The following is a 25,572-nucleotide window of genomic DNA, read 5'->3' as shown; positions in this document are numbered from 1 at the left end:
CTCTCGCCTTTTTTCATCTTTCCTATCGTTTCTTCACTGCTCTTCACTTCCGAACTTCGCGGCGGCAAGGGCTAACCTTGTGTGGCTAGCCAGCTTTGGTTATGCTGTATTTGGTTATAGCAGTGATGTACGGCTGGCGTTGGCAGAGTTTCTCTTGCAGGAACTTCTGTCAGATCCCCTGTTCGGCTCCTTGGTGGGTGGTCGGCATTGCGGGCGAAAACCACATTTATACTTATGGAAAACGCTGTTTCTAAACTCCCTGATCTCCCTCAGAAACGAGGGCGCACCGAAGATGTCTTTCAGTTTTTCGGACTCCTAGTCCACAACTTCCCTTGTTTTCACGTAATTCACTCAGACAAACCAGTGCGAACCATTTCACCATTCCTTGTTTCAAAGTCTTTGAGTGAATTTTTTGGTCCAGGATATAAGGCTTCGCGGATGGCAAGCGGGGAGCTCCTCTTGGAGCTCCGCGATCAGAAGAAATATGACAAACTGCCGAAATTAGCATCATTTGGGAAGACCCAAGTAATAGTAACGCCGCACCGTACGATGAACACATCGCGGCGTTGTCTCGGACAATGACTTACTGGAGCTCACCGAGGCTGAACTCTTGGAGGGCTTCAGGGAACAGAATGTTATCAATGTCAAAAGAATTAAGATGAGGCGGGATGGCAAAGAAATCCAAACCAAGCATCTAATAATCACCTTCGGTTCAAGTGAAGGGGCTGGTGGAATCCAGAATTTGTTTGTCCTTCGATATGCCTTATGGACGTCACGCTACCTTACTCTTATCTTCAATAAATCGCTAACTTCCGAAATAGTACCTTCATCAAGGAAGATGGCTAAGGTGCTTCCGTTACATAAGTCGGGTAGTAAGCAACTACTTTCTAACTATCGGCTAATATATTTAACACCATATTCATGCAAAATACTACAGCATATAATATGCAAACACATTATGGAATTTCTTGAATTTAGCACAATAACACAACTTGTCGAGTTCACGCATGACATAGCTTCTAACCTGGATAAGGGATTTGAAATTGACGCCATATTCACATTTTTCCAAAGCTTTCGATACCGTACTTCACTTAAAACTACTGTCCAAACTAAATGCCATTCTTAACAACCCTCAATTAGTGAACTGGATGTTTTTTTTTTCTCACTGCTCTCAATTCGTAAGCTTTAACTCGATCAATTTCTCAGTGGTGGATGTGTCATCAGGCGTCCCTCAAGGATAGGTCCTCGGTCCTCTTCTTTTCTTAAAATATATTAATGGTTTACCACGTTAGATATCATCTAAAATCCGGATGTATGCAGACGACTGCGTATTATATGACATCATTTCATCTCCCTCTGATCATGTTCGCCTCACTGAATCATTCGTCAGATTTTCCAAATGGTGTGAAACATGGCAAATAAATATTAACTTTCGTAAGACTATCGTTGTGTCCTTCTCAAATAAAGCTAGCCCGTTCTTTCTCAGCTACGAATTTATTGATAATTTAATTGAACGCGTTTCTGAATATAAATATCTTGGTCTCATTTTCACCACTAACATGTCCTGGTCAAAGCACATTGATTCCATTACGACTAAAGCTCTATAAAAACTCGATTATTTACTTCTCATGCTGTCTAATTCTCTGCGCGGCACTAAATTACTGTTATATAAAACGATTGTTTGCCATATACTTGAGTATGGTAGTATCGTTTGGAATCCCTACAAGCAGTACGAAATAGACAGAGTTGAGGCCGTCCAAAGGAAAGTCATTAGATTTAGCTACCGACATTATGACCACCAGTTCTCACCATCGTCGGTCATGCCCTCACCCAACCTAACGACTCTCGCAGAACAGCGACACGTTAATTCTTTAAAAAAATTTCGCGGCATTATTCATTCGTCTTGTCGCCTCTCCAGTAATGAATATATCACCTTTGCAAAAATCTCTTCTAGTGGACTACATCACGCGCTTAACAATATACCCTTTTTTGCGCGCACTAATACTTGTAATTATAGCTTTTTCCCTCAAACAATTTAAACTTTGAATTCGCTACCAGGAACCAACCGTTCTCTCCCAGTAAACGAATTCTTGTCTGTTCTCCCTCAACATTGCGCTTAGCTTTCCTTCTTTGTTGCCTGTTGTATTTCTTTTTTGTATTGTATTATCCACTCCTGCTATGGCCCCAGTAGGGGCTGCAGTATGTGAAAATAAATTATTATTATTATTATTATTATTATTATTATTATTATTATTATTATTATTATTATTATTATTATTATTATTATTATTATTATTTGTACGCACCACATTTATCTGTATAACATTAAATTCACCGCTCCACCGAAGCTTCACTTCACAAAATTTTCAACATGTACGTTGGATGTAAATATTTTTTCTCCGCAAGTTTTGGGTATGCTTCACAATCTTCGAGAGCGTCATTTAATACGCGGTCATTTGATGTGACTTAGTGTATTGATCTTCCGTAATTTGTTGATCAACCAAAAGCATATAACCAATATGGCTCTTCTGAATACGTTCGTTTATTTAATTTATCGCGTGCCATCGCTATGTTTAAACATATACAAGCTATACGCGTTCCCGTTTAACCAAACACACAGCCGTATTGTGGTACTTGGACAATGCAAAAAAAAAAAAATGGCAAGTCGACATTGTGTTTATGACGAAGTTGCGACCCTCACGTAAAAATAAATGGCAAGAAATCCTCATACACGGTTTAGTCGTCGATATCGGTTTATTTTCACATCGATAACCATCTCCTTTCGGAGCAGACCTCTTTACGTAATCGCTCTGCCCGAAATAAGTCGCCGGCGAGCGCTTAAAGGTGCCTATATGCGCGCGCAGAGTTTCTCTATTTGCTATATGTCATATATACAGTAACACTATGCGCGCGGAGTCGATAACGCCATCTTCAACAATCTGAGGAAACGTTGAACGTGGGTTATGTGGCGCCATCTGAGTGGAGGTGACACCTTCAGCGCTGTTGCAGTTTGTTCGAGATGGCTAGAGGTGTCGCGCGCGTCATGGGCTCGCTCTGCAGGGAGCGGAGTTGCGCATAGGTGCGCGTTATGTTCCAGCTCTGCAGTGTAGCCACACCTAGCACGCGGAGGAGGCAAATGCCGCACGGTGTTCCGTTTGCTTTTTTGTCTGCTGGTCGCGAGCTACATGCGGCAGTTGTTCGCAAGCGCTGAACAAGATGATACTTTTTAATGCAGGCTACACTCGAACCATTGGCGTAGCCGAAGTGGGGTAGGGTACCAACCTCCCGAAATGATTAGTCTGTATGCACATATATATGCACATATATAGGGTAGGACCTCCCTCGATCCCCGAAATGAAATCCTGTCTACACCCATGGCTTGAAAAGCTCAAAAGTTCGCGACAAACGCGCATTACCTTGCAACAAAAAGCGCTGCAATGTTTTCCAGCCTGCACATGAAGTTTTCTCACCGAGGCCGGAAGGCAAGAAATGTTTTAAAGTGTGTTTAAAGAAAGCTTCACACGCCCAAGGTGGATAATTATGTGAGCGCATTTTGGCTGCCGAAACGTGCCGATTAATGATCGTCGCCAAGCGAACTACCGTGCGTGCAGTTATGGCAGTGACGGTTAACCGTGACCGCCATTCATCCCTAACCGTCGTTCACTGCAGCTGCACGTTTTCGGTATATGCGGTGCAGACACGTAGATTTAAACGCATTTCAAATTTTCACATGCACACATTTTATGCAAAGCTTATTTTTACGATTCAGTCATACGGCAAACCAAACAGCTTCGTAGCACTAAATCTGCAAGTGGAAAAAGATTCAAAATGCACGAGCTTCTAATCAAACTTATTTCGTACAAGGGAATGGATCCGCAATGGCTGGTGGTAGCAGGGAAGAGTGCTGGTTCTTGGAGCTTTGGGGCGCCACTGGAAAGGCAAGCTATTGAGAGTAACAAATTATTTTTATTTTACTAATCACGTAAGATGGCGAACTTGCAAAGTAATTATTAACACATTGCAGACTGTAATATGCCAACACATTTTTCTTTATCTCTTCATACTACTCAGGTTAATTTACTATCACACAGCGCTTATTAAACCTACAAAAATAATTTTACAACTCTCACGTCCACTAAGGCCAATCGAACAAGCAAGATATTGGGGGCGGTAAATGCTGAAGCCATGAAACCTGTCTCATAAGCGAGAGCGCACGATGTTTTCGCTTACAAAACACAAACACTAGCACTACACTACAAACACTACAAACACTACAAAACAATGAACACTAGCACATCAATCAATGTTACATAAGAAATCGGAACGCCGACAAGAAATTAAAAAAGAAACAAAGGAGAGAAAAACCCGGGTGCAGCCGGCGAATTGTATGTGCTATAGTATTTGCTCTGCTTTGAGCACACTGTTGTAGACTCGCATAGTCAGAACAATCGTACAAGCAACGCAGCAAATTGGCTGAGTTGGTAAGTTAACATTCTTGGCGTATATGTGCAGCGCGACGAAGACGTGTCGTACATTCTTTGTTCAGCGTCTGTGTCGCGCTGCACATATACATACACCAAAAATCGTACAAGTTAACAACTTTTCATGCCAGGCGTACCCATTTCATCATTACCAGGGGTGTTACTCGAGATAAATGCGGATTTACCCCCGTATTCAGAAATGTATCTTAACTTGAAGCCCGTGCTTGACTTAATATAACTGACGCCTCGCGTGCACGTGCCCAAGACGCTCATTGCGTTTCCTTTCGGGCGTTCACGACAGGCGTCATTTAAATCAAGTCAAGCATGGGTTTCAAGTTAAGATGCATTTATGAATGCGGGGATTAGTGTAAACAAGCCGAACTCACCTCTGTAAACAAGGCCAATGCACCTCGCATTTATTTATTTATTTATTTATTTATTTATTTATTTATTTATTTATTTATTTACATATACTGCTATCTTGCGTACGCAAGACGTAGCAAGAATAGGTACATAATTGTTGAAAACAAAGAAAGATTAACATACATAATTGGGTAGTTGAAGAACAAGTCGAACAAGAGGCAATTCACGGGAGGGCGCTTCAAGGTTATTCCAAGATTCGATGGTGTGGGGGATGAAGGAAAATCTAAAACAATCCAGGGATGGTTTAAGGGCAACAAAGTTCAACGGATGGGTCCGCCTGGTACGGGGTGCTGTACAACTTGTGAAAACAGTGGGGGATATAATGTCATCCTGGTCGCTTTTGGAGCCGGCCAGCGTCGGCCCACCTGCAGTAGCCATCGTCTCCGGCGCACGTCTGTCCGTCCGCATGCCACCGCGTAAAAAGCTTTGCCACCTTCCGTGCGGTTCGTGCAGTTTGGTGCGCTGCACCCCGTCATACTGGGATACAAGCCTCAATATGATGTGTTTCGTATAATTTCACCAAATTCCTCCAGTTAATGTCGTCGAATACCGCACCTGCAACCCGAAGCCGATTTGTGCAACGCACGCTCGACGGTCCGCTGATTGCAGTGTTGATGAAACGGACGGAAACGAGTCGGCGACGCGCCCGTAATGTTGCCTTTCCAGCGGCGCAGTTGAACATTTGACGTCATTTTGCACCACGTGGTAGCGCTCGGCCAATAGCGGTGCGTGTGGGGCTGGAAAAGTTATTCGCAACTCTGCTCCCTGCGGGAGCATATACAGGAACACTAGTGTTCGCTAGTATTCCTGTATGTAGCGTATGCTACGTTCACAGGCTTACGCGTGAAATAATAAAATCTCCCACGAAGTCATGTAGTTCTTAAACCTGTTGCTCGACATGGACATAACGAATGCGGTGCGAAGTGAATCGAGTGCGCAAACTGCGCTCGCAAGAGAGCTGCCGGACCTTTCGTTACGGGCAACCGTCGCGAGGCTGTCGGGCCTTGGAGAATCACGTCTGCTGCGAAGTCTTGCCAAGGTTCCACAATTTTCCCATACATAGGACTTCTTTCATGCTTTAGCATGTTTTTTTTCTGTTCGAGCTTTTATTGCGTCATTATCTGACGAATGCTCTCGCCAAACAATGAGAAGCTAATGGGCTGGATTTTACCAAGCGGCGAAATTAATATTGCGGATTGATTGATTTTAGTAAAAGCACACTAATGATGGCGAAAGGAGGCCGTCCATCATAGCCACCTTGCAGCACAGAGGAGGACGTCGTTGTTCCACCGGAACCAGGGTCCAGCCTTCTAAACATGCGCAGGTGGACGACGCCACGGGAGAGACGCAGTCGTACCGGCAGCTGGAGGACACGTGTCGGCGCGTTGCGGCTGGTCTGCGAAAGCTGGGCTTCCAGGCGGGAGAATTGGCGGGAATCCACAGTGGCGTCAACGCCGACGTGATCGCCGCCTTTTACGGCACTGTTCTCGCTGGTGGCCGTGTGGTCTTCGCCAAGGGCAACTTGACAAAGCGTTAGTGCGGTCTTCTTTCTTTTTTTTCCACCTGTGTGCAAACGATATAACTAAGGCATTATCCGCCTTTGTCACATAGCCAGAACTGTATTTCTGCGACAAGAAGGGGTGGGGGAGTCTGCTTTTACAGCGCGCTCTTAACTCTTTTTAATTGTTGAAATTATCTTCTCACTCTGATCAGCAAACACTCCAAGCGGTGCTTGGTGCTTGGACAAATAAAGAACTAATATTTGTTCTTATTTCCTTTTTTTTCTTTGATACATAATTCATATCTTTTTTACGTATAATTGGGCTACATTCTTAAATAGAACATCTTCACGCTGAATTAGGCTTTTCTACGTTTTATGAGTATTTCAACAGAAAAATCAGTTTCGTTCTAACTATAATGTTAGTTCACGTTCAGAGCGTACTTGTCAGTGTAGTTTCCGTTTCCCATATACGCGCCTTTTATTGCAGTAGCATATCGAATACAACAATCATTCTCTTCGCTGACCGTGATATCCAGGAATGTAACCATTTAAAACGCTAGGCTGAAAATCTGGCTAGACAGTTACGCCACTGTTGTGAAAATGACACTTCCACCACTTTTTTCGAGAGGTGATAGCAAGTAAGACTGAACTCCGTAAAAATGAATGTTTGGTTTTCGACTCAAGCAATTAAAGGCTGGTAAATAATGGGTTCAATGATCATAATCGACGCCCGTGCCTAACTTCGTGTGTCTTGACCATACAGAGTTGACTAAATAAATCTGGCGTGGTGATTATTCAGCCGCCTTGGGAATAACGAATACAGCTGCGTGGGTTTTCCTATATACTTTGGTATTACATTGTTCAGAATGCATCGACCTTCTTGGTTTGTTAGGGCCCGAGCAGGTAAACGTTGACGTTCACAAAAGTGAGCACAGAATGTTCGGCGCATGAATAAATTATGGTACTTTGGGTCGAGTGCATCGATAATTCTAAGTGTACTTATGTCAACGGAAACCTACGCCGAGTGTAAACACGCGATATTCTAACGTATTTCTCTGTACGTTTCGAAAAAGGTTAAGCGTTGCTGCAATAGATATACCATTGATATATAACGAGCAGGTCATGACAAAGTTCCATTCCAGAACGTTATTATAGAGTCCATATATCCCACGCTCGATGAATGGCCGTGCTCACGGCGAACGCTTTCACTAGCCGACAAAGTTCCCTCCAGTAATCTCAGTATGTAACTCAGTGGACTTCACGAGTGCTTTATCTTGAACAAATCACACTGGCTGAGAGTAGCAGACGTAGATCATTTATTGTATATGGCCTTCAACAGAAATCGCAACTGACGACTGTGTAGTCCAGTGTAATCTTTCAAGAGCGCCAAATATAAATGTACTCGTTAAACACGCGTTCTCGAAACGAGTACTCTAAATTCCTTGCCTATTAATACCGTATACACTCTGTATCTTGGACGCTGCGGTGCTGAGACGGGTGGCGTGCGTGTTGCAGTACAGAAGGCATAAGTCCCTTCATCTGATGTTTCACATCGGGTGCATTCAGCTGCCAGATCCCTTGAATTGGCAAGGACGTACGTTCGCCGAGCTCTTCGTACCCTACTTGTAGATACTGCAGTAAAACGCTTCACCACTTGCTTTTACAATGATCATTTTTCACCGCTCGCCGCTCTGTGTTGGTGCGCACGTTCCAACAGCTTTAAAGGGCCCCTCACCAGGTCTGGCCATTTTGAGCTGACACGCGCAGAGCATATGTTGCACGATAACGATCGCGTCTGCAAAGTATTACATCGCCACGAGCTGCGGAAAGACCTGAAATTTGAAACCGAACGCCGTGTTCTCTTCTCCTCGCGGCCGCCACGCTCCAAGCCGGAGGATGACGTAGACGTGCTAGCCACCTACGTACACGTGTTTGCACTTTGACTTCGCTCGTGGTGACACAAGATTTCGAGAATTATTCAAGGCAACACATGTTATTTGTGTAATATGTTGCTTGAAAGACAAATCAAAGCTTACAGAAATAATAAAATACACAAACCGAATGTCTGCATATTTTTGTTTTACCTCGCACCGCAGAAAGAGATGCACTACCGTTTCGTCTGCTTGTTCCCACGTCGTGCAGTAGCGCGCGGAGACACCAAAACTGTCATTTTCTACCGTGTTCCAGCGCGGGATCATGCTCTGTGATCCGCTTGTGTCTGCCTCAATATTTGGGTAGCACTGATTTGTACCGCTAGTCAGGTATCCTCGTGCACTGCGCGCAAGATCGTGTGCTGCGTGAAAAACGAGACAATCGCAACAGTTCGCGCGTGAAGCCGCCAGCGAAAGAGCGCCGAGCCGCCATTCCACTCTGTGAAGATGGAATGGCAGGGAAAGCTGACGACAGTCAAAGCTCTCAAAGGAAAAGCAAAGTGCTCTCGCTGCCATTCCATCTTCACAGAGTGGAATGGTTGTCCGGGCTCGCGATTGTAGTTTTCGTTCAGTATCGCGGGAACGTTCTTCGTCGGTGGTCGTTTCGCGCCGGCGTCGTTTACATTCTCATTGTTGTTCCCTCTGGCGCTCCTCGTACCCATGTTCTTGTTGGGGTGTGCGAACTATACGCGTCCGCCCCATCGATAACGCAGCTGTTTTCAGCGCCGATACCTTTCCTGCTTATATACTGCGTTAACCTTGACGTTACGCTATTTTTCACGGCGAGCGTTCTAATCTGTTCCGCATTTTGACATCTGCGCAGCCGCACGGCACCCGTGCGTGATCACACACAAAGCAAGCAATGAAACCCATTCTGTATGGGTTTGTTAGAAATCGCTAAGTCCGTTTCTGTGGCCGCACGCCGAAAAAACTACGGAAGGTTAGTCATATGAAGCTTTCGCTGTAAAATAAAAATGAATGCAGGGCCTGAGCCGTATGCGTCACGCGATCCTCGAGGTCCGGTATGGGAGAACGCAGGGAATGAATTTAGCTTGTATAGTCTAGACATGGAGTCTAGAAGTGGAGAGTCTCGCTTGGTAGTGGAGCTCGCCTCTGGAAATCATGGGTTCGCGGCACTGAAATATTTCTATCTCGGCTATCATTGAGCCGATTTGAAAAAATTTCCAGCGTATAACCAAACTTTGCTATAGGGGCTGGTGAGGAGCCCTTTAAGCTGTAACATAACTGCATGGCGCGTTCTTCGCTCGCGAAAACGCGACGCTCGGCGAACGCCTGCGCCACCGCTAACGCGTCGGCATTCGCATGAGCACGGCGGGAGCACACCGACCGCGCCGCGTTTGCCGGGTGTTCGACTGAGCTGCTCCGCCAAGCATGGTTGGATAGATGCTATAAGCGTCCCCTTTGGAACGGGGTGGTGGGTGGCGCCACCAAGCTCTTGTTATATTGCCTAATGTCCTACGTATGTTACAAAAGAAAAAAAAACCTCGATGAATTCCCATATCCAAACTTTCTAAACCCCTATTGTGAACAATTTTTGTACGCCTCCATTGTTTATCGTTTCCCTACTTTTCTTCCACCAATTTTCCAATCGCCTCTTACTAATCCCTATTGCGGACATGTTTGCTTTCCCCCTGCTCTCGCGGAACCCAAGGGCTTCAGGAAGGCCAGAAGTGCCTAAATCTACCACTGGGCAGATATCTTCACATTCTAATAAAACATGCTCCATCGTTTCCCGAACTTTGCCGCAGCAAGTACATGCTTTTTCCTTGTTGTATCTCGCTTTATAAGTGCGTGTCCTAAGGCATCCTGATCTCGCTTCGAGAAGTAAAGAGCTTCCTTTTGAGTTATCATCAATTGTTTCCTTCCTGATTTCGTTTTTCCTCTTAAGTAGTTACGCACAGTAGGTGTCTTTCACATTGCCGCCAGCTATGAGATTATCTCAGCCTGTCTGACTTTCCGCTTGACGTTCCTTCTTGCTGTGTTGCCCACCCTACAAGCCGCATACTTGCTGGTAAGCTTCCTAGTTCTTTTCCTCCACTGTGAATCAATGTTATTCGTGTGCAGATACCTCAACGCTCTCCCAGCCCATTTACTTGCTTCCATATTCCTCAGTCATTCTTCATACTCAATTTTACTACGAGCTTCCCTCACTTCAAAACAAGTCCAGGCCATATCACCCTGCACAGCTTCATTTGTAGTATTCCCGTGAGCGCCCAATGCGAGGCGTCCCACTGACCTTTGGTTCCCATCGAGTCCTGATTGTACCCCTGATTGAAAGCAAACAACCGCATTTCCAAAAGTAAGTCCTGGAACCATTGCACCTTTCCACATACCTCGGAGGACCTCGTACTTATTGTATCCCCATAGGGCACTGTGCTTCATTATGGCTGCCATTTCTCTTTCCCTTCACTGTTATTGTTTTTTCCTGTGTTTCCATATATGTGTTGCCTTCGTTTATCCATATACCAAGGTATTGATATTCTGTTACCCGAGGTATTTCCTGGCACTGTATAGCCACTGTCTGTTCACTGTTTTTATTAAATATCATAATATGTGATTTTTTAACGCTTAATTTCAGACCTAAATGCTCGTCTTCCTGTCCATTGATATTAGCCAGACGTTGCATGTCACTTTGTTAGCCAGCAACACAATGCGGTTCGCAAAAACAAACCTGGAAGCTGCTGCTCTACTGCTGTACCCACCTGTTTGTATGAAATAAACACATTACTTCCCTCTAGCACCCTTTCCATCCTAACCATGTACATCATAAACAGCAATGGGGATAAAGGGCATCCCTGGCTCAGTCCCTTGTTGATATTGACTTTCTCCTCGCTCTTCATCCCTTCCCATTCAACGCCAACTGCATTTTCTAGGAAAATTTCTCTCAAAAGCTCTATACAATCGTCGCCCAAGCCTTCCCCTTCTAGAATATCCCACAAAATGTCGCGGTCTACGTTGTCATACGCGCTTGTAATGTCTAAAAAGGCCAGATACAACGGTTTCCTTTCTACTCTGGATATTTCAATACAATGGGTAAGGACGAATAAGTTATCCTCCAGACGCCTAACTATTCTGAAGCCGTTCTAAAGTTCTCCCGAAATTCCATTATTCTCTGCCCATGCTTGCAGCTTTAATTTAATTGCCTGCATTGCTAACCTGCATATTACCGATGTAATGGTCAACGGTCTGTTCGAGTGAATTCTTTCTTTCTCTCCTTTACCTTTATAAATTAAATTAATTCTACTTTGTCGCCAACTGTCTGGTATTCATCTATCTTTTAAAGTTTTTCTACTGTTTTCAACAGAGCTTCCTTACTTGTTGGTCCTATTTCATTAAACAGCCTAACGGGAACCTCGTCCAGCCCTGTGGCTATGCACTTAGGAATTTTCTCTTCGGCTTTCTTCCAGTTGAAATGTGTCAGCACCAGCTGGTTCTCTATCATGCTCTTTTTTTTTCCTCAAATACAACTTGTCATTGCCTTGGAAAGATTCGGTTGTTAATGCCGCGTCCCCTTCCAGTTTGTTTCCGTCTTCGTCTAGGATATGTTGTATTGTGCCAGGCATCCTGCCTAATTAGTTTGTGGTTCCAAAATATTCTAGGTGCGGCCTTCTTTTTCTCACGTATTTCTGACAATCAACGTTCACTTTCACCTTTTAATTTTGCTTGCACCAGTATTTGAACCTTAGGCTTTTTCTCCCGGTATATTTCCCATTTACTGGCTACTTCATCCTGCGGCAACCGCGCCTGCTTTGCCTGCCTTTGCTTTTGGGATGCTTTCTGTCGTTCGGCGACCGCGTATGTCCCTGTTCCACCAGCTTTTCGGTTTCTTTTTTTCCTTTCCAACGAACATGTTGTTTCTCTTTCCGTATTTCTGTCGTTATGACACTTAGAAGCTCACTATATGCCCACTCTTTATTTGGCCATTTGCCAAGTTCTTCCTCGATTCTAGTGGCTATATTTGTTATTTGCTCAGCGTTCAAATTTCGGCTGACCATTTTGTGCTCCTTGCTCTCTTTCCCAACTACATATCCCATTTTCAAAATGATGCGTTTATGGTCACTACCTATGCTGCTATGCCCTTCCTCGTCAATGACCATTGCGCTCAGCTTATCATGAATTTCTTCTGTTATCAGACAGTAGTGAATGGTCGATTGCTGATTTCCCACTTCCCGCGTGGTCTTGTATTAGGCTCTGTATTCACGATAGCGAAATTATGATGCTCACAAATATCTAGCATTTACTTTCCGTTGTTGTCGTTATAGACATCTAGATCCTGTATGTGGGCGTTAATGTCACCTAATAGGATAATTTCTGCATCATTCCTGAAACCCTTTATATCAGCATTTAAGCATTTCACTAAGTCTTGATTGTTCTCTCTGCAATTATTTCCAGTCTACAAATACATTACGCCCAGACAAGTTTTCCTTCCACTCAATGTACTGGATAACCAAAGATGCTCATGACACTTTAAATTTATTCTTTTTCATTTAGCTCCCTGATGGATCAGCATCCCGACTTCCCCTCGCTTTCTTTTGAATTTATTTCTGTTGCACCCTTCCCAAACATAATTTTCAAACACTGGCAGCTCTTCCGAGTCTCTAAGGTGTGTTTCTGTGACCGCATATACGCCTATTTAACTGCTCCTCAAACTCTGCCCACCTTTCCTTTCTTCTGCCGCCCTGCATGTTTATGCAGCCTATTGCACGGCGAGCTCTTTCTTGTTTTCCTCATTTTTCTGTTATTGACGGCGATGCTATTCTGAGGTTCCTTTAAGGGACTTTCTTCATTCTTACCTACCTACATTGGCTTCCTGACCACCCGTGGGCCTCCTACAAAAGTGACCGCGCGACCAGCAAGTCACTAGCCCACTTCTCCTCCAAGTGTGCGATTGAAGTGGATGCCGCCTCGTTGTAAACCACCACACCTTCCCACTTCCCTGTTTACTTCTACAACCTCTAAACCTTTCTTTATGTGTCCGTGTTCCATAAGTTATGCTGCTACAATCCTCGAAGAATGAACCAACTAGCTCAGTTAAGCACCCTTTTGAGTTTCTCTCGGCTCATTGTCCATGTAGCTTCATTAGCAGCCACTACGGCCCTTTGTCGTTACTGTCACGTACAAGCACCTCCGGCACCGCGCACGCCATGATCTACACCTGAGGGGACAGCTCGACAAGTCACCGACCCCCTTCGCCAAGCGGTGGGCTAGTCCGGTCCCGTTTCTGTTTAGGACGTCATTTAGCCCACCTGCTACTACGACAAGGCTGCGTACGTGGGCATTTTCCGCGAGCTTTGTTTTTGCTCTCTCCATGACAGCGCCTAATGTACGTCCTGAAAACGTCACTACCGCCAGTGTTTTGTCACCTTTCACCCTCCCCACAATTGCTTCTGAGTACCTATCCCTGTTTGAGTCGCGCACCGATAATCACCCTTTCACTTTCTCCTACTGCGAAGCCTCTTCCTGCTTCCCTTTATCTTTTTCCGCATTATTCGGACATTACAAGGGGCATTGACCCTTGCATTCGTGCTTTTCCTTCGTGGCCACCTCAAGAAAGGTGCAGCTTTTTCCAACTACCTACTTCCCACGTTGCACGCTTTCCACATGCTTTACTGACACTCCCTGCCTAAGGTCGTAAGCCTGCGTTCCATTGTCACGACCATATTCGTTCACGATAGCGGCCCTGTTCATCTTTTCCTCGGTTGCTTGAAGTCTTTTACCTCCGTATTCCGTGCATTACGCACCATATTTAGCTCATTTTTTAACTCTTCGACCTCTTTCACAAGCTCATCCTGGAAGTCCTCCATTTTCTGTAGCATAGTATCGGCATCGGTCTCTGCCGATTGTCTCAATTTCGTCTCCATTCTCATTCGTCACCTCGTCAACCTTGAGGGACCCCCCGTACACTGCACGCTTTATCGTCTTTCTTGCCATGTGTTGCACTTAGCTTTCTCTAAGGCAAGCACCGCAGCTTTCAAGCACGTGCCTTCTAGGAAAGGCCGATACGCATAAAATCTAAATCCTTAAAATCCCGCAAATTAATTATCACCAATGTTTTAGAAGCAATAAATGTCGCACGTACTTGAAATATGACATGTGTTCGTACGTGTTCAAACACGCGGCCACGCTCTCACTGTCCTACCAAAGCAACATTCCATACCAATACGCGCACACGCACGCGCACACACTAAAACCACTAATATCTAATAGTCTTGACACTTCCCAACCTCTATTTAAAGGTTATAAAGACTAAGCGCCCCACACGGTTGCACGTGGCGCGAAAGGGCGCTCTGACTATCCTGCAAAACCAAACATACGCGAGACACCCGCGCACACGAAAAAAGGGAAAAAAGAAAAGGAAATGAAAAATAGCCAATTACCATTTAGAGGCTGAAAAATCGGCAAATAAAGAACAGAAGCAAGCTCAAAGGATGCAGAAAAAACTGTGACCGTCTACATGTTGCCTTGTAGTAGTATTGATAATATTTGAATACGTCGGCACGGTACTGTGCGGCACAATTTTACCAATACATTTTCTTTTGGTATTTTTTTCTTCTCTATACAGGCGAAGTGCAGTACCAGTTCGCGGACTCGGGCCCCAGACTCGTATTTTGTGATGACGCAAATGCGGAAAAGACAAAGGCTGCTTGTGAAGATGTGCCTACAGTCAAGGTTTTTCTTTTTTCTTCCTTTTGTTAAGATGAAAGGCACGCTTTACGCGTAGTCAAAACTGTTTAGTCTACATTTTCTGTAATCTGCTCGCCGCAGTATGTTCGTTGGTTTTGCTTCAGCGCTGCACAGGTTTGTGAGCTGAACAAGCGACGTAATAAACTGTAAATAGGTCGAAACCATTTTAGTCTCAAGAGCACATCCTTTAAAACATAACGCTTCATTCCGAAATTTAAAAAGAAAGAAAGCTCTTGGTGTCAATTTTGTGTATATGAAGCCCAACTCACTATGAAAATTTGTTATAGCAATTTGCTCCGGTATTCTAGTATAGTAAATCATAGGAAATTTGAAGGGGTGGATGTCTTACTGAAGTTCTCAGTGTAAAACGAAGTAGCTGTCATAAACGGGAAAGGTTCTTTGCAAAAATGTTGTAGTCACTTGTTAACCTACATTTTTGTTCAGCGCCAGAATCAACCATACGCGGATTTATCAACTAATTCGACTAATTAAGCTTCATGGCCTTGCGTGCTTGCTCTTACAGAAATTTGCTGGTGAATTAACACTTCCCTTCAACAATTTCCCGACACTTTGCCTTTGTGTCTTAACCATTGTGCAGACGCTGGTAACGTTAGGTCAGTGCGAAGGCATGATCCGCTTCTCGGAGCTCAAGGGATCACCTAGTGGCTATTCAGCTGCTGGCATTGACCCAAGAGGTGTGCTGGCCATCATGTATTCGAGCGGCACGACGGGGCTGCCAAAAGGTGTCATGGTGTCGCACCGAAATTTCATCGCTCAGCTCCTTGCGTCTGGGTAAGCGATCCTTTCCGCTTGCGGATGTGATGAGGCTTGCTTAATTTCGGTTGCAATCTGCGCCGTGGAAAGAAAGAAAATGAAATCTTTTCGTGACGATGACAGGCCCATGAACGCTGTATTGAAGATGCGGCCGCAGAGTGGGCAAGAAACCAAACACAGAATAGATACCCACGTTATAAAATTTGCTTTTCGCGTATTCTAATCATAGCAGACCTATCGAGAGTACAGCATACCGCAAAGTAAAAACTAAAAAAAGGGAAGGCATTATTCTGGCTGCGGCGCTGTTGTGTACGATTGCAGACAAGCGCGCTAAACGGCTCTAAATGCGAAAAAAAAGCGAAGATGAGAGTATGATTATTGCCGCAGAGCAAGTTTGAATTGAAGAGGAGGATCAAATCTATCAGCAGGGCACTTCAATTTAAATTTTTGATATTTGGATAGGATAGCGGGGTGTGATATCTTTGACCTGATTTTTCTCAGTTTGCACTTTTTGGATTAATAAGACCTGCTTTCAAAGTAGTTTCTGGGCTAAAAGTTTGTCAGGAAGAAGACTAGGTACTTTTTATATTTCTAACTTTTATTAACACAAAAAATTATAACACATCTGACATATATTGGCTACGAAAAAAAATTTAACGTATCCTCAAAATGATATTGTTACGGAAAAGTAACGAAAAACACGCGACTGGCCTTATCCTGCACTAGAACCCAGTAGATTTCTAACAAAAGCAGTGTGTCTTCATTATTTATGAAATGAGTTTTCCTTAAGTGACATGCCTTATTGGTCCTTATGACAGCCAGAAATTCTTTTCTATTTGATCTGTGTCGAAGAAATTTAGAATATTTACTTAAGACAAGATACATAAACCTATAAATATTTACACATATATCCGTGCAACGGCTCGAAAGTTAATTTTCAATCCCGCAACCCCCTTAAGAAGCCTTGTCAGAGTGAAATGACGGATTTGAAATCCATAGTTTGTTCTCGATAATGATACGTTCCACTGCTCGGAGATCGCGGACACATCTTTTAAGTAAGCTATCTCCTGGTGTGCAGTTACGCGCCTGTTTATTCTCAAAGTGGAATTAACAGAAAAGTCTGGTTTTGTATTTCTCATTTAATTTAGGAATATTTAACTTAACAAATAAGCGTTCCGTGTGTAAGTTGTACTGGAGACTAGCACATAGCAATATTTCTGCGGTAATAACAATTTCCTTAGGATGGACTCATCTTATGTACCCCGTGCTAAATAGCAGTAATTTAGGTGACAAGCACATACAGCTATACTTAAGTAAATTCCCGGTTGGTGCGGAGAATGTTCCTGCTATAGTTTCTGTATATAGTTCCTGCTTGGGCCAAACAAAGGCCTGCAGTATTCTGAAATAAATAAAATAAATATCTTTTCTGCCTAAAAACATCGCCGACGATTAAGATACTCCCTAATGATAAACTTGAGCCCGGCTCTATACGTGTTTTCATTTCGCTTTATATTGGTTTGCGCGGACAATCTCTCTCGTGCGGTACGTTGCAAACGGAGCGATGTGTGTCGTGACGGCCTCGCTAACCAGGAGGTCGCTGGAGGCAGCGCGCGGGTGACGCGTGGTGCGGTTCACAGCAGCCGCCGTGCCCAGACCTCCCAGACGACGCGCGCTACTCTGGCGCCATCTCGTAGCCATCGTCACCGCGCTACGCTTTTCTTCTCACGCTTTCGCCATACCCTGCTCCTCTACTTCCGCCTCATGGTTCCGCTGCACACTCCTCCTCTGATTTCCTCCTCACATCTTTCCCCCCCTGCTGCGCTCTGCGTTCGCTCTTCCATCCTTCGCTGTGTTCGTTCGCTCGGTTACGACGACGCCGATGCTCAGCGCAGGAACGGGCGCCTAAGAGCTGCGCTCTAAAACGGCGGATGCTAACCTGGCTCCACAGAAACTAAGGTATGCCACAAAAGCCGAATTGAACTATCACTAACACACAATCACAACTTTACCAGCCGCAGTGGTCTGTAGAGTTCAAAACAGTGTGCTGTTGATCGTACGGTTGTGGCACTGGAACCAGCCGTAGCGTTCGCATACCAATTGGGCTGAAAAAAACTATTTTTTTATTTTAGTGTAAGCTTTAAAAAACATCATGGTTAGAGTTTACGTAGATCCATTCACTATACGGCATCCTTCATGGCCCAGGTGTAGGAGGATCAGTTCGGGAGTCAAGAGGAAAGCTATCAATAAATACTTGCTTCCTGCTGCTGCACAGCATGTCTAAATGCAATGAGGCGCTATTTACTGATTGAAATTGTGCGGTAAAAAAGAATGTAGGCCTATCGAAGGAAAAGTAAAAAAGATTAAACAAGTAATGGATGGCTCTTAAAGAAGTATTTAACGTGAGGCCAACATACGAAAAAAGCTCAACCAACTTCAAACTCGTGAATGTTGTCAGTAAATTGAAGCTAGGTCACCTATAAAAAGTTCTTCGCAACATATATTACCATTTTTCAAACGTCTGGATGAGGTCGCGATTTGTGAATACAGTCAAACAGCTTGATAACGAAGTGCGTTATACAGGTCACGTCGTCGTATACAGTTCCCACCTTCGCGTGCTGTACTGCTCAAAATAGAGCAGTCTATAGGCGCCTTCAACAACAGAAAACATTTGCTTAAGATGAATTCAGTAAAGGCTAAGTGAGGCAAGCCGCAAATTTTCTTTGAGCGCACTTCTGACAGAATGTGCAACTCCAGCTAACTTTATGGCACCAAGGTTCACAGCATGATACTCCGCGGTGATACTCAGGAGCTACGCAAACTAAAAAGCTGAAATCATCGGTTGTCGCTATCGCCTCCCATTGCCGTAAACATTCTTTCGTTGTGTACAGGATCTTCATCACTGTAGCCGTCGTTGACATTCGCGTCCTTTCCACCCTGGATGACTTTCAAGATGTCGTCGCTCGTGAGTTGCGATTACATCATGCCGTCATTAACAGTGACGTATTCATCAGGCATCGCATCCGCTAATGCGTTACAATAGGCATCGTACGAGTTGAGTGATTTCCGGAGCAGTGCAGAAATAATACACTTCTGACATCGGCACTTTCGTCAAGTGCCTCGCTAGTGCTGCTGTTAGCGCTTGCGCAGAGCGCACCTCGGTGATGCCTGTGGAGGACAGTGGCGGCAAAGCTACCCGGGGCTCATTGCTCACAATAATTCGACCAGGACCTAACTAATCCTTCGTTACACAGGTCATTTCGCTGTAGAGGCGTTTGTCGAAGAGACGTTCGACTGTAGTCCCTAATGAAGGAGTACTTGCGCAGCGTTTTAAATGAGTGCGAACGTGGCATTTTCAACTGTTGATTTTATTGCGTTAAAGTAAAGTCCTTGAACTCAAAACCCTTGCAGCGAAGAAGAGGTACGCTATAGTGCGCCATGCTCTCCAGCGCTTTCTAGTGGGTCTCTCCAACCCCGCTCGCGCTGAGAAACCGTGCCCTGCTGTGACGGCCCGCCCAAACGCTGGTGACTAATAAGCACCTTTACAAGGGGCGGAGAGTGCTTCGGCCCACAACGTCAATCCTGGAAATATGATCCCGTACACTGCACTCAACCATGCCTGAAGACGCATCCCAGCAAACGCCTTCTACTCCATCCCGCTGAAGTCGCTGCGCCACCCCGAAAGATCGCTGCGGCTGCACCACTCAGCTACGCTGAACTCGTCGCGAGGACCCGACCACTTTCTCCAAGTATGCCTCTCCGTTATGCCGACGTCGTGGCAAGGCTCCGATTGTAGCCCGCCATGCACGCATATCAGCAGCCGCCCCGTACAACGCCTCCTGTGACATGGGTGTGACTCCAAACTCGTGCATGTTGTCAGTAAATTGAAGCTAGGTCACTTGTAAAAAGCAAACCGGTGGCGTACTCCCGACAACCGGCCCATAAGCTTTACATGTGGATGTGCCGGTCACGTCGCACGTTATTGTAATCGTGTGCAGCCGCCTAGCGCCGCACCACCTGTGACAAGCCAGTGCAACGGTCCATGTTACGACTCCCCTTCGGCTATGTCACCGATATTGCGCCCGCTACCCGCCGTTCATGGTCTCCACGCCGTCGCTCACTGTAGCCAATGCGACCTTGCCCCGTACCTAGAGAGGAAGAAAACTAATCGTCGCAGTCCAAGAGGCAAAGGCTGCTACTCCGTCAAAATGTGAAAGTCCTCAACGCAGTCCCTCGAACGTAATCGTAGTGTTTGTTGGTAGTGTTCACGCATATGCACTCGTGGGCACAGGAGACGCCGTAGGTGTTATGGACGCTAAGCTTTGCAACTGACTTCGGAAAGTCACGACGCCCCTTTCTGGGCTGTCCCTCCGCACAGCCAGTGCTCAGCGTATTCACCCCTTAGCGGCTTGCGAGGCTCGCGTCGACATTGACGACGTTCTATATGCCATAGAATTCATCATCCTTTGCTCGTGCTCGCATGACGTTATCCTCAGCTGGGATTTTCTCTCTCGCCATAATGCCGTTATCCATTACGCTCAAGCCGAAACACAAATCTCGCCAATATTATATTTGCCGCTCACTGACGATTCTTCGCTTTCCAGGAAACTACTACTCCAAGCCGACACCCGCTTCCTCCGAACGCGTCAGCGGTTGTGCCCATCTACTGCAGCGGAATCTCCGACTTTGTTGGACTACTGTCTCCATCTGACCGCTTTCTCACTTGCAAAAGTCTGCTGCTACCTTTTGCGACAGTGGACATCACACAGGGCTCCCGCACCAGTTTTGATTGCAACCCGTTCCCATACCCTGTGATACTGCTCCCAGGGGAATGTCTTGGACATGTAGAAGCGATCGAAGACTTGCAAGTTATGTGCATGTCCGATGACAATTACTGTGCTAGTTCCAGTGCACGCAGTGCTGTTTCTACGTGTGACTTGTTGCCCATTGATGTGTTCGGTTTTCCTATTGCCGATGACCTTACACCAGTCCACCAGTCTCAGCTTTTGTGCCTCTGCGAACAATTCCCATCTTTCAATGTAGGGCAATGTTCCCTGAGCCGGACATCAACTGTTACCCTTAAAGTCGACACTGGCTCGCCACCGCCATTGCGGCAACGTCCGTATCGTGTATCTTCTGCAGAACGTTGTGTAATTAACCAACAAGTCGACGACATGCTTCGCAGCGAAGTGATACGACCTTCAAACAGTCCATGGGCATCCCCTGTCTTTGTTACGAAAAAAGATGGTTCTGTTCGGTTCTTTGTCGACCACCCGTGCCTCAAGATCACTCGCTGGGACGTCTGCCCTCTCCCGTGCATAGACGACGCGTTTGACAGTCTACAAGGCGCAGAACTCTTTTCATCCCTAGATTTGCGCTCAGGGTATTACCAATTAATAAAGGAAAAATGAGACATCCACCAAATCGTAACAGTTGTTACAAATGAAACCCATACGGGTTCCTCGAACGTCGTGTTATCAACAAAGTCGACGACGTCAAATTCTTGCCCTTGCTTCAGAGTTGTTGACGAGTTCGACTTCGCCCTACCGTCTGCTAGCCGCATGGTTAGCTGAGATGGTAGAGCGGCTGCCCTTGGAAAGCGGTGGTCCCGGGTTCGAGTCCCTGACCAGGACGAAATTTTCTTCAACTGCGAAGCTTTTCTATCGAGGAACCCCTATGGGTTTCCTTTGTAGCAACTGCTACGATTGGGTGGATGTCTCATTTTCCCTTTATTAATTACTTGCCTCCTCCTTGTGGGTTTCCACAGAACTATTACGTCAGAGTAGTGCCAAGTACCCATGGCAGACGACGGCCGGCCGAAGACAGCTTTTGTCCCATCCGACGGCTTATACGAATTTAACGTACTGGCTTTTGAAATTTGTAATGCGCCCGCAACTCTTGAGCGCATGATGGACACATTTCTGCGCGGTTTGAAGTAGTACACATGCTTGTGGTATCTTCACGACGTTCTTGTTTTTGCTTCTGATTTTGGTGTTGGGCTGCTGAGCACGAGGTCGCGGGATCGAATCCCGGCCACGGCGGCAGCATTTCGGTGGGGGCGAAATGCGAAAATACCCGTGTACTTAGATTTAGGTGCACGTTAAGGAACCCATGGTGGTCAAATTTCCGGAGTCCTCCACTACTGCGTGCCTCATAATCAAAGTGGTTTTGGCACGTTAAACCCCATTATTTTTTTTGCTTGTGATTTCACCACCATCTTCAACTGCTCCAGTGTTTTCCAGTGTTCAACTGCTCCACTGACGTGTTTAACAACCGCTGGTCCACAACTAAACTTAAAGAATTGTGAATTTGCGGCTCGGCAGCTGATAATTCCAGGTTACGTCGTATCCAAGGATGGAATTCTCCTCGATCGAGCCAAACTTCGGTCCGTCATCGAATTCCTTAAGCCAACGTCCTTCAAAGAAGTGCGCACTTTCATCGGTCTGTGGTCCCCTTCAGGTGCTTCATTCACAATTTCGCCGCCATCATATCGCCCCTGATGAAGCTATTTAGAAGCAACGGGCCCCTCATTTCGTAGTCGTCCGAATGCGACCAGGCCTTCACAAAACTCTGTCATTTGATAACGTGTCCGCCAATTTTGCTCCATTATGACCTTACAGCCCCTGTCGAGGTGTGCACAGATGCCGGCGGTGCTGGCATCGGCCCTGTACGTTCTTGCCCAGCGAAAACAAGGGTTTCATTAATATGTCGTGGTTTATACAAGTCATACGTTTACGAAAGCGGAGACTGATTAGACAAAAAAAGTATGCCTGGCTGTCATCTAGGCTCTTACTAAGTTCCGGCCTTATTTGAATGACCGTCCATTCGATGTCATGGACCACCATGCCCTATGCTGGCTGTCGTCCTTGAAAGATCCCTTATGCCGTCTTGCCCGATGGGCACTTCACCTGCAGGACTACGATATCCGCTTGCTCTACCGCAGCTGACGCCAGCATTATGACGCCAAAGCCTTCTGGCGCTCTCCCTTGCCTAACTACAATGCCTGCTGCTCACTATGCCATTTTGCCGTTTTTTCGTTCGATCTTACCGCCGTCACGTCTGGGTAGCGCAAGGGCCATTGGATTGCCTCCCTTATATATTACGCTTGCTTTCTGGTTCATCAGCACAACCAACCACTCGCACGTTGCGTCGTCGAGCTCACCATTTCGCCATTCGCGACGAACGGCTTCCCCGTGTTGCGTTTCGCCTGCGACACGTGGTTTTGCCGGCGCGACGGCGGCGGGGCGGCGGACATTTTGGCCCGATCGTCGTCACCGCAACACTCATCGCCAGGTGTTTCCAGGCGCGTCTGCGGCGATGCGACCGCCTAGGGATTTCGTTCCAGTCATTGTGCCCGAAACAGGCGAGGCCAAAGCAGGGATCTCCTTCCAGTTATTGGGCCCGAAACAGGCGATGCCAAAGCAGGGATCTCGTTCCAGTCATTGTGCCCGAAACAGGCGATGCCAAAGCAGGGACCATCTTCTCGTTACAGTCATTGTGTCCGACCGGCAGCGCCACGACAGTGTGCTGCGCAGCGCCACGACCAGGTGCTACGAGATCGTGCGCAGCGCCACGACATGGTGCTACGGCATCGCTACGACAGTGTGCGTCACCATTAGCCCATTGTACATTCACGTGCTCGTCTTTTGAGGGGTTCCTTCTTGCCCTCAACTGCGAGAGTATAAAAACAGCTGCCCCCGGACGCCAGAGGAGGGCTCCGATTTCTTCCGTTGAGTGAAGTGCTCTCCCGTCTCTCTACTTCGGTCAAACCTGACCGCCAACTCTTTGCGATGTTAAAATAAACAAGTTGTTTCGTTGTTACCAGTCGACTCATGCTTTGCCGGGACCTTCGGATGCTTGCAGTTGTACCCCAGGCCGCCAGGCCAACGCTACCCTTGGGGCTTGCGACCCAGGTACAACCACGGGCGTCAGCGCCGAGTTCCCAACAGATCGTACCAGCAGTCGGATCAAAATATCTGGTTGCCAGCGGTGAGATCGCCTACGACTTCAAACAACTGTCTGCCAGCGGCGAGATCACGACAACGGAGGCCAGCAGCAAAGAGATGCAGTTGACAGTATGCTGAGCAGCTCAACGACGATCCGGGAGCAGTGCAACGAGCCCTGTGTGACGACTGGTTGCCTGCAGCGGAACGACTGCGCGGAATTCCTGCCTGCGAGGTTTGGTGAGTGCGGGACTTTCTTCTTCTGAGCTTTGCCAGGCTTTTGTTAGTGTTAGAAACAGAGCTGGTAATTGTGGTTGTCGTTGCTGCCGGGTTAGTTTGCGGCAAGACAATAGTAAGCAGTAGAGAAAGCAGCATTCAGAGCAGCCATGGATTTGAAGTCGTTGCGCAAACCGAAATTGTTGGAGCTTGCAAGAGAGTTGGGTCTGGATGTCTCGGACAAACTCAGAAAACCTGAACTGCTAAAGGCTATTCTTGAGTTAGAGGCTGAGGATGACGAGCTGTCGGAATGCCTTGAGACTATTGAGGAGAGGTCAAAAAGACAGGAGCGCGAACTTAAAGAGCAGAAAGAAAAAGAAGAGCGCGAACACGCTTTGGAAATGAAGCGTCTCGAGGTAGAGATGGAACGCGCTCGTAATGGAAGTCAGGCACACGGTGCAGGAGAACGCGTATTGTTCAAAATGACTGACCTGATGCGGCCGTGTAAGCTTGGAGAGGACATTGGTTTGTTCCTGGTTAACTTTGAGCGAACGTGCGAGAAGCAGGGGTTCTCTCGGGAAACGTGGCCACAGCGCTTGCTCACTTTGTTACCCGGCGAGGCGGCCGACGTAGTCGCTCGCTTGGATAGAGAGGAAGCAGAGGATTTCGACAAAGTAAAATCGAGTCTGCTAAAAAAGTACCGGCTGTCTGCGGAAGCGTTCCGTCGGAAGTTTCGGGAAAATGAGAAAGGCAAAAGTGAGTCATATACAGAGTTTGCGTATAGGCTTATGTCGAACATGCAGGAGTGGCTCAAAGAAGAGAAAGCGTTTGGTGACCACGATAAAGTTCTGCAGTGTTTCGGGCTAGAACAGTTTTATAGTCGGTTACCGGAGAACGTGCGATACTGGGTCTTGGATAGGCCAGACGTGAGTACGGTGGCTAGAGCCGCTGAGCTAGCCGAGGAGTTTGTGACGCGTCGAGCTCGCGGAGCTAAGGACGGTCAAAAGGGTGAATTTGGCTCCAAGTCTGAGAGGCCAAGGTTCACGCCCATGAGATTTAAGGGGGACACGCGTAGTGAGGATGCGAGTGAAAGCAATCCGACCAAACGTAAAGAGACGGCAGCCGAAGCCGAACGCAGAAAGCGGTTCGAGATGAGGCGAGCGGGCGTTTGTTATACGTGCCAGAAGCCGGGTCACTTTTCGGCGCAGTGTCCGGAAACAACACCAAAAGTTGTGTTTTTTTCAATAGGCAGCACGGACGAGAACATGAAGCTTCTCGAGCCTTACATGCGAGACCTCCTCGTAAACGGGAAAGAGTGCCGAGTGCTTCGCGATTCCGCAGCTACGATGGATGTAGTTCACCCGTCTTACGTAGAACCCCATATGTTCACGGGCGAGTGCGCGTGGATCAAGCAAGCCGTGGAAGCTCATAGCGTGTGTCTGCCGGTAGCAAAAGTGCTTATTGAAGGACCTTTCGGAGCGCTTGAGACGGAGGCGGCAGTGTCATCTATGCTGCCACCCCAGTACCCGTACCTATTTTCAAACAGGTCCGATCACCTCCTGCGCGAGAAGGGGCTTTTGTTTGGTGAAGCTAGTGTTCAG

General features: G+C 46.5%; 1 protein-coding gene across 2 annotated transcripts in view; it reads left to right on the top strand.

The window, feature by feature from the left end:
• The window catches only part of LOC142587664 (putative 4-coumarate--CoA ligase 1), a 125,846-nt gene that overhangs the window by 45,792 nt on the left and 54,482 nt on the right, over positions 1-25,572 (top strand). For both annotated transcript variants that reach the window (XM_075698830.1, XM_075698837.1), the window contains exons 2-4: positions 6,229-6,436; positions 14,920-15,026; positions 15,640-15,833. In XM_075698830.1, the coding sequence (XP_075554945.1) occupies positions 6,229-6,436; positions 14,920-15,026; positions 15,640-15,833 (509 nt within the window). The remainder of the gene's footprint in view (positions 1-6,228; positions 6,437-14,919; positions 15,027-15,639; positions 15,834-25,572) is intronic.

Source organism: Dermacentor variabilis, chromosome 1, assembly GCF_050947875.1.
Source record: "Dermacentor variabilis isolate Ectoservices chromosome 1, ASM5094787v1, whole genome shotgun sequence".
Taxonomy (NCBI): Eukaryota; Metazoa; Arthropoda; class Arachnida; order Ixodida; family Ixodidae; genus Dermacentor; species Dermacentor variabilis.
The sequence above is the reverse complement of the archived record's forward strand: the minus strand, read 5'-3'. Positions and strand labels throughout refer to the sequence as shown.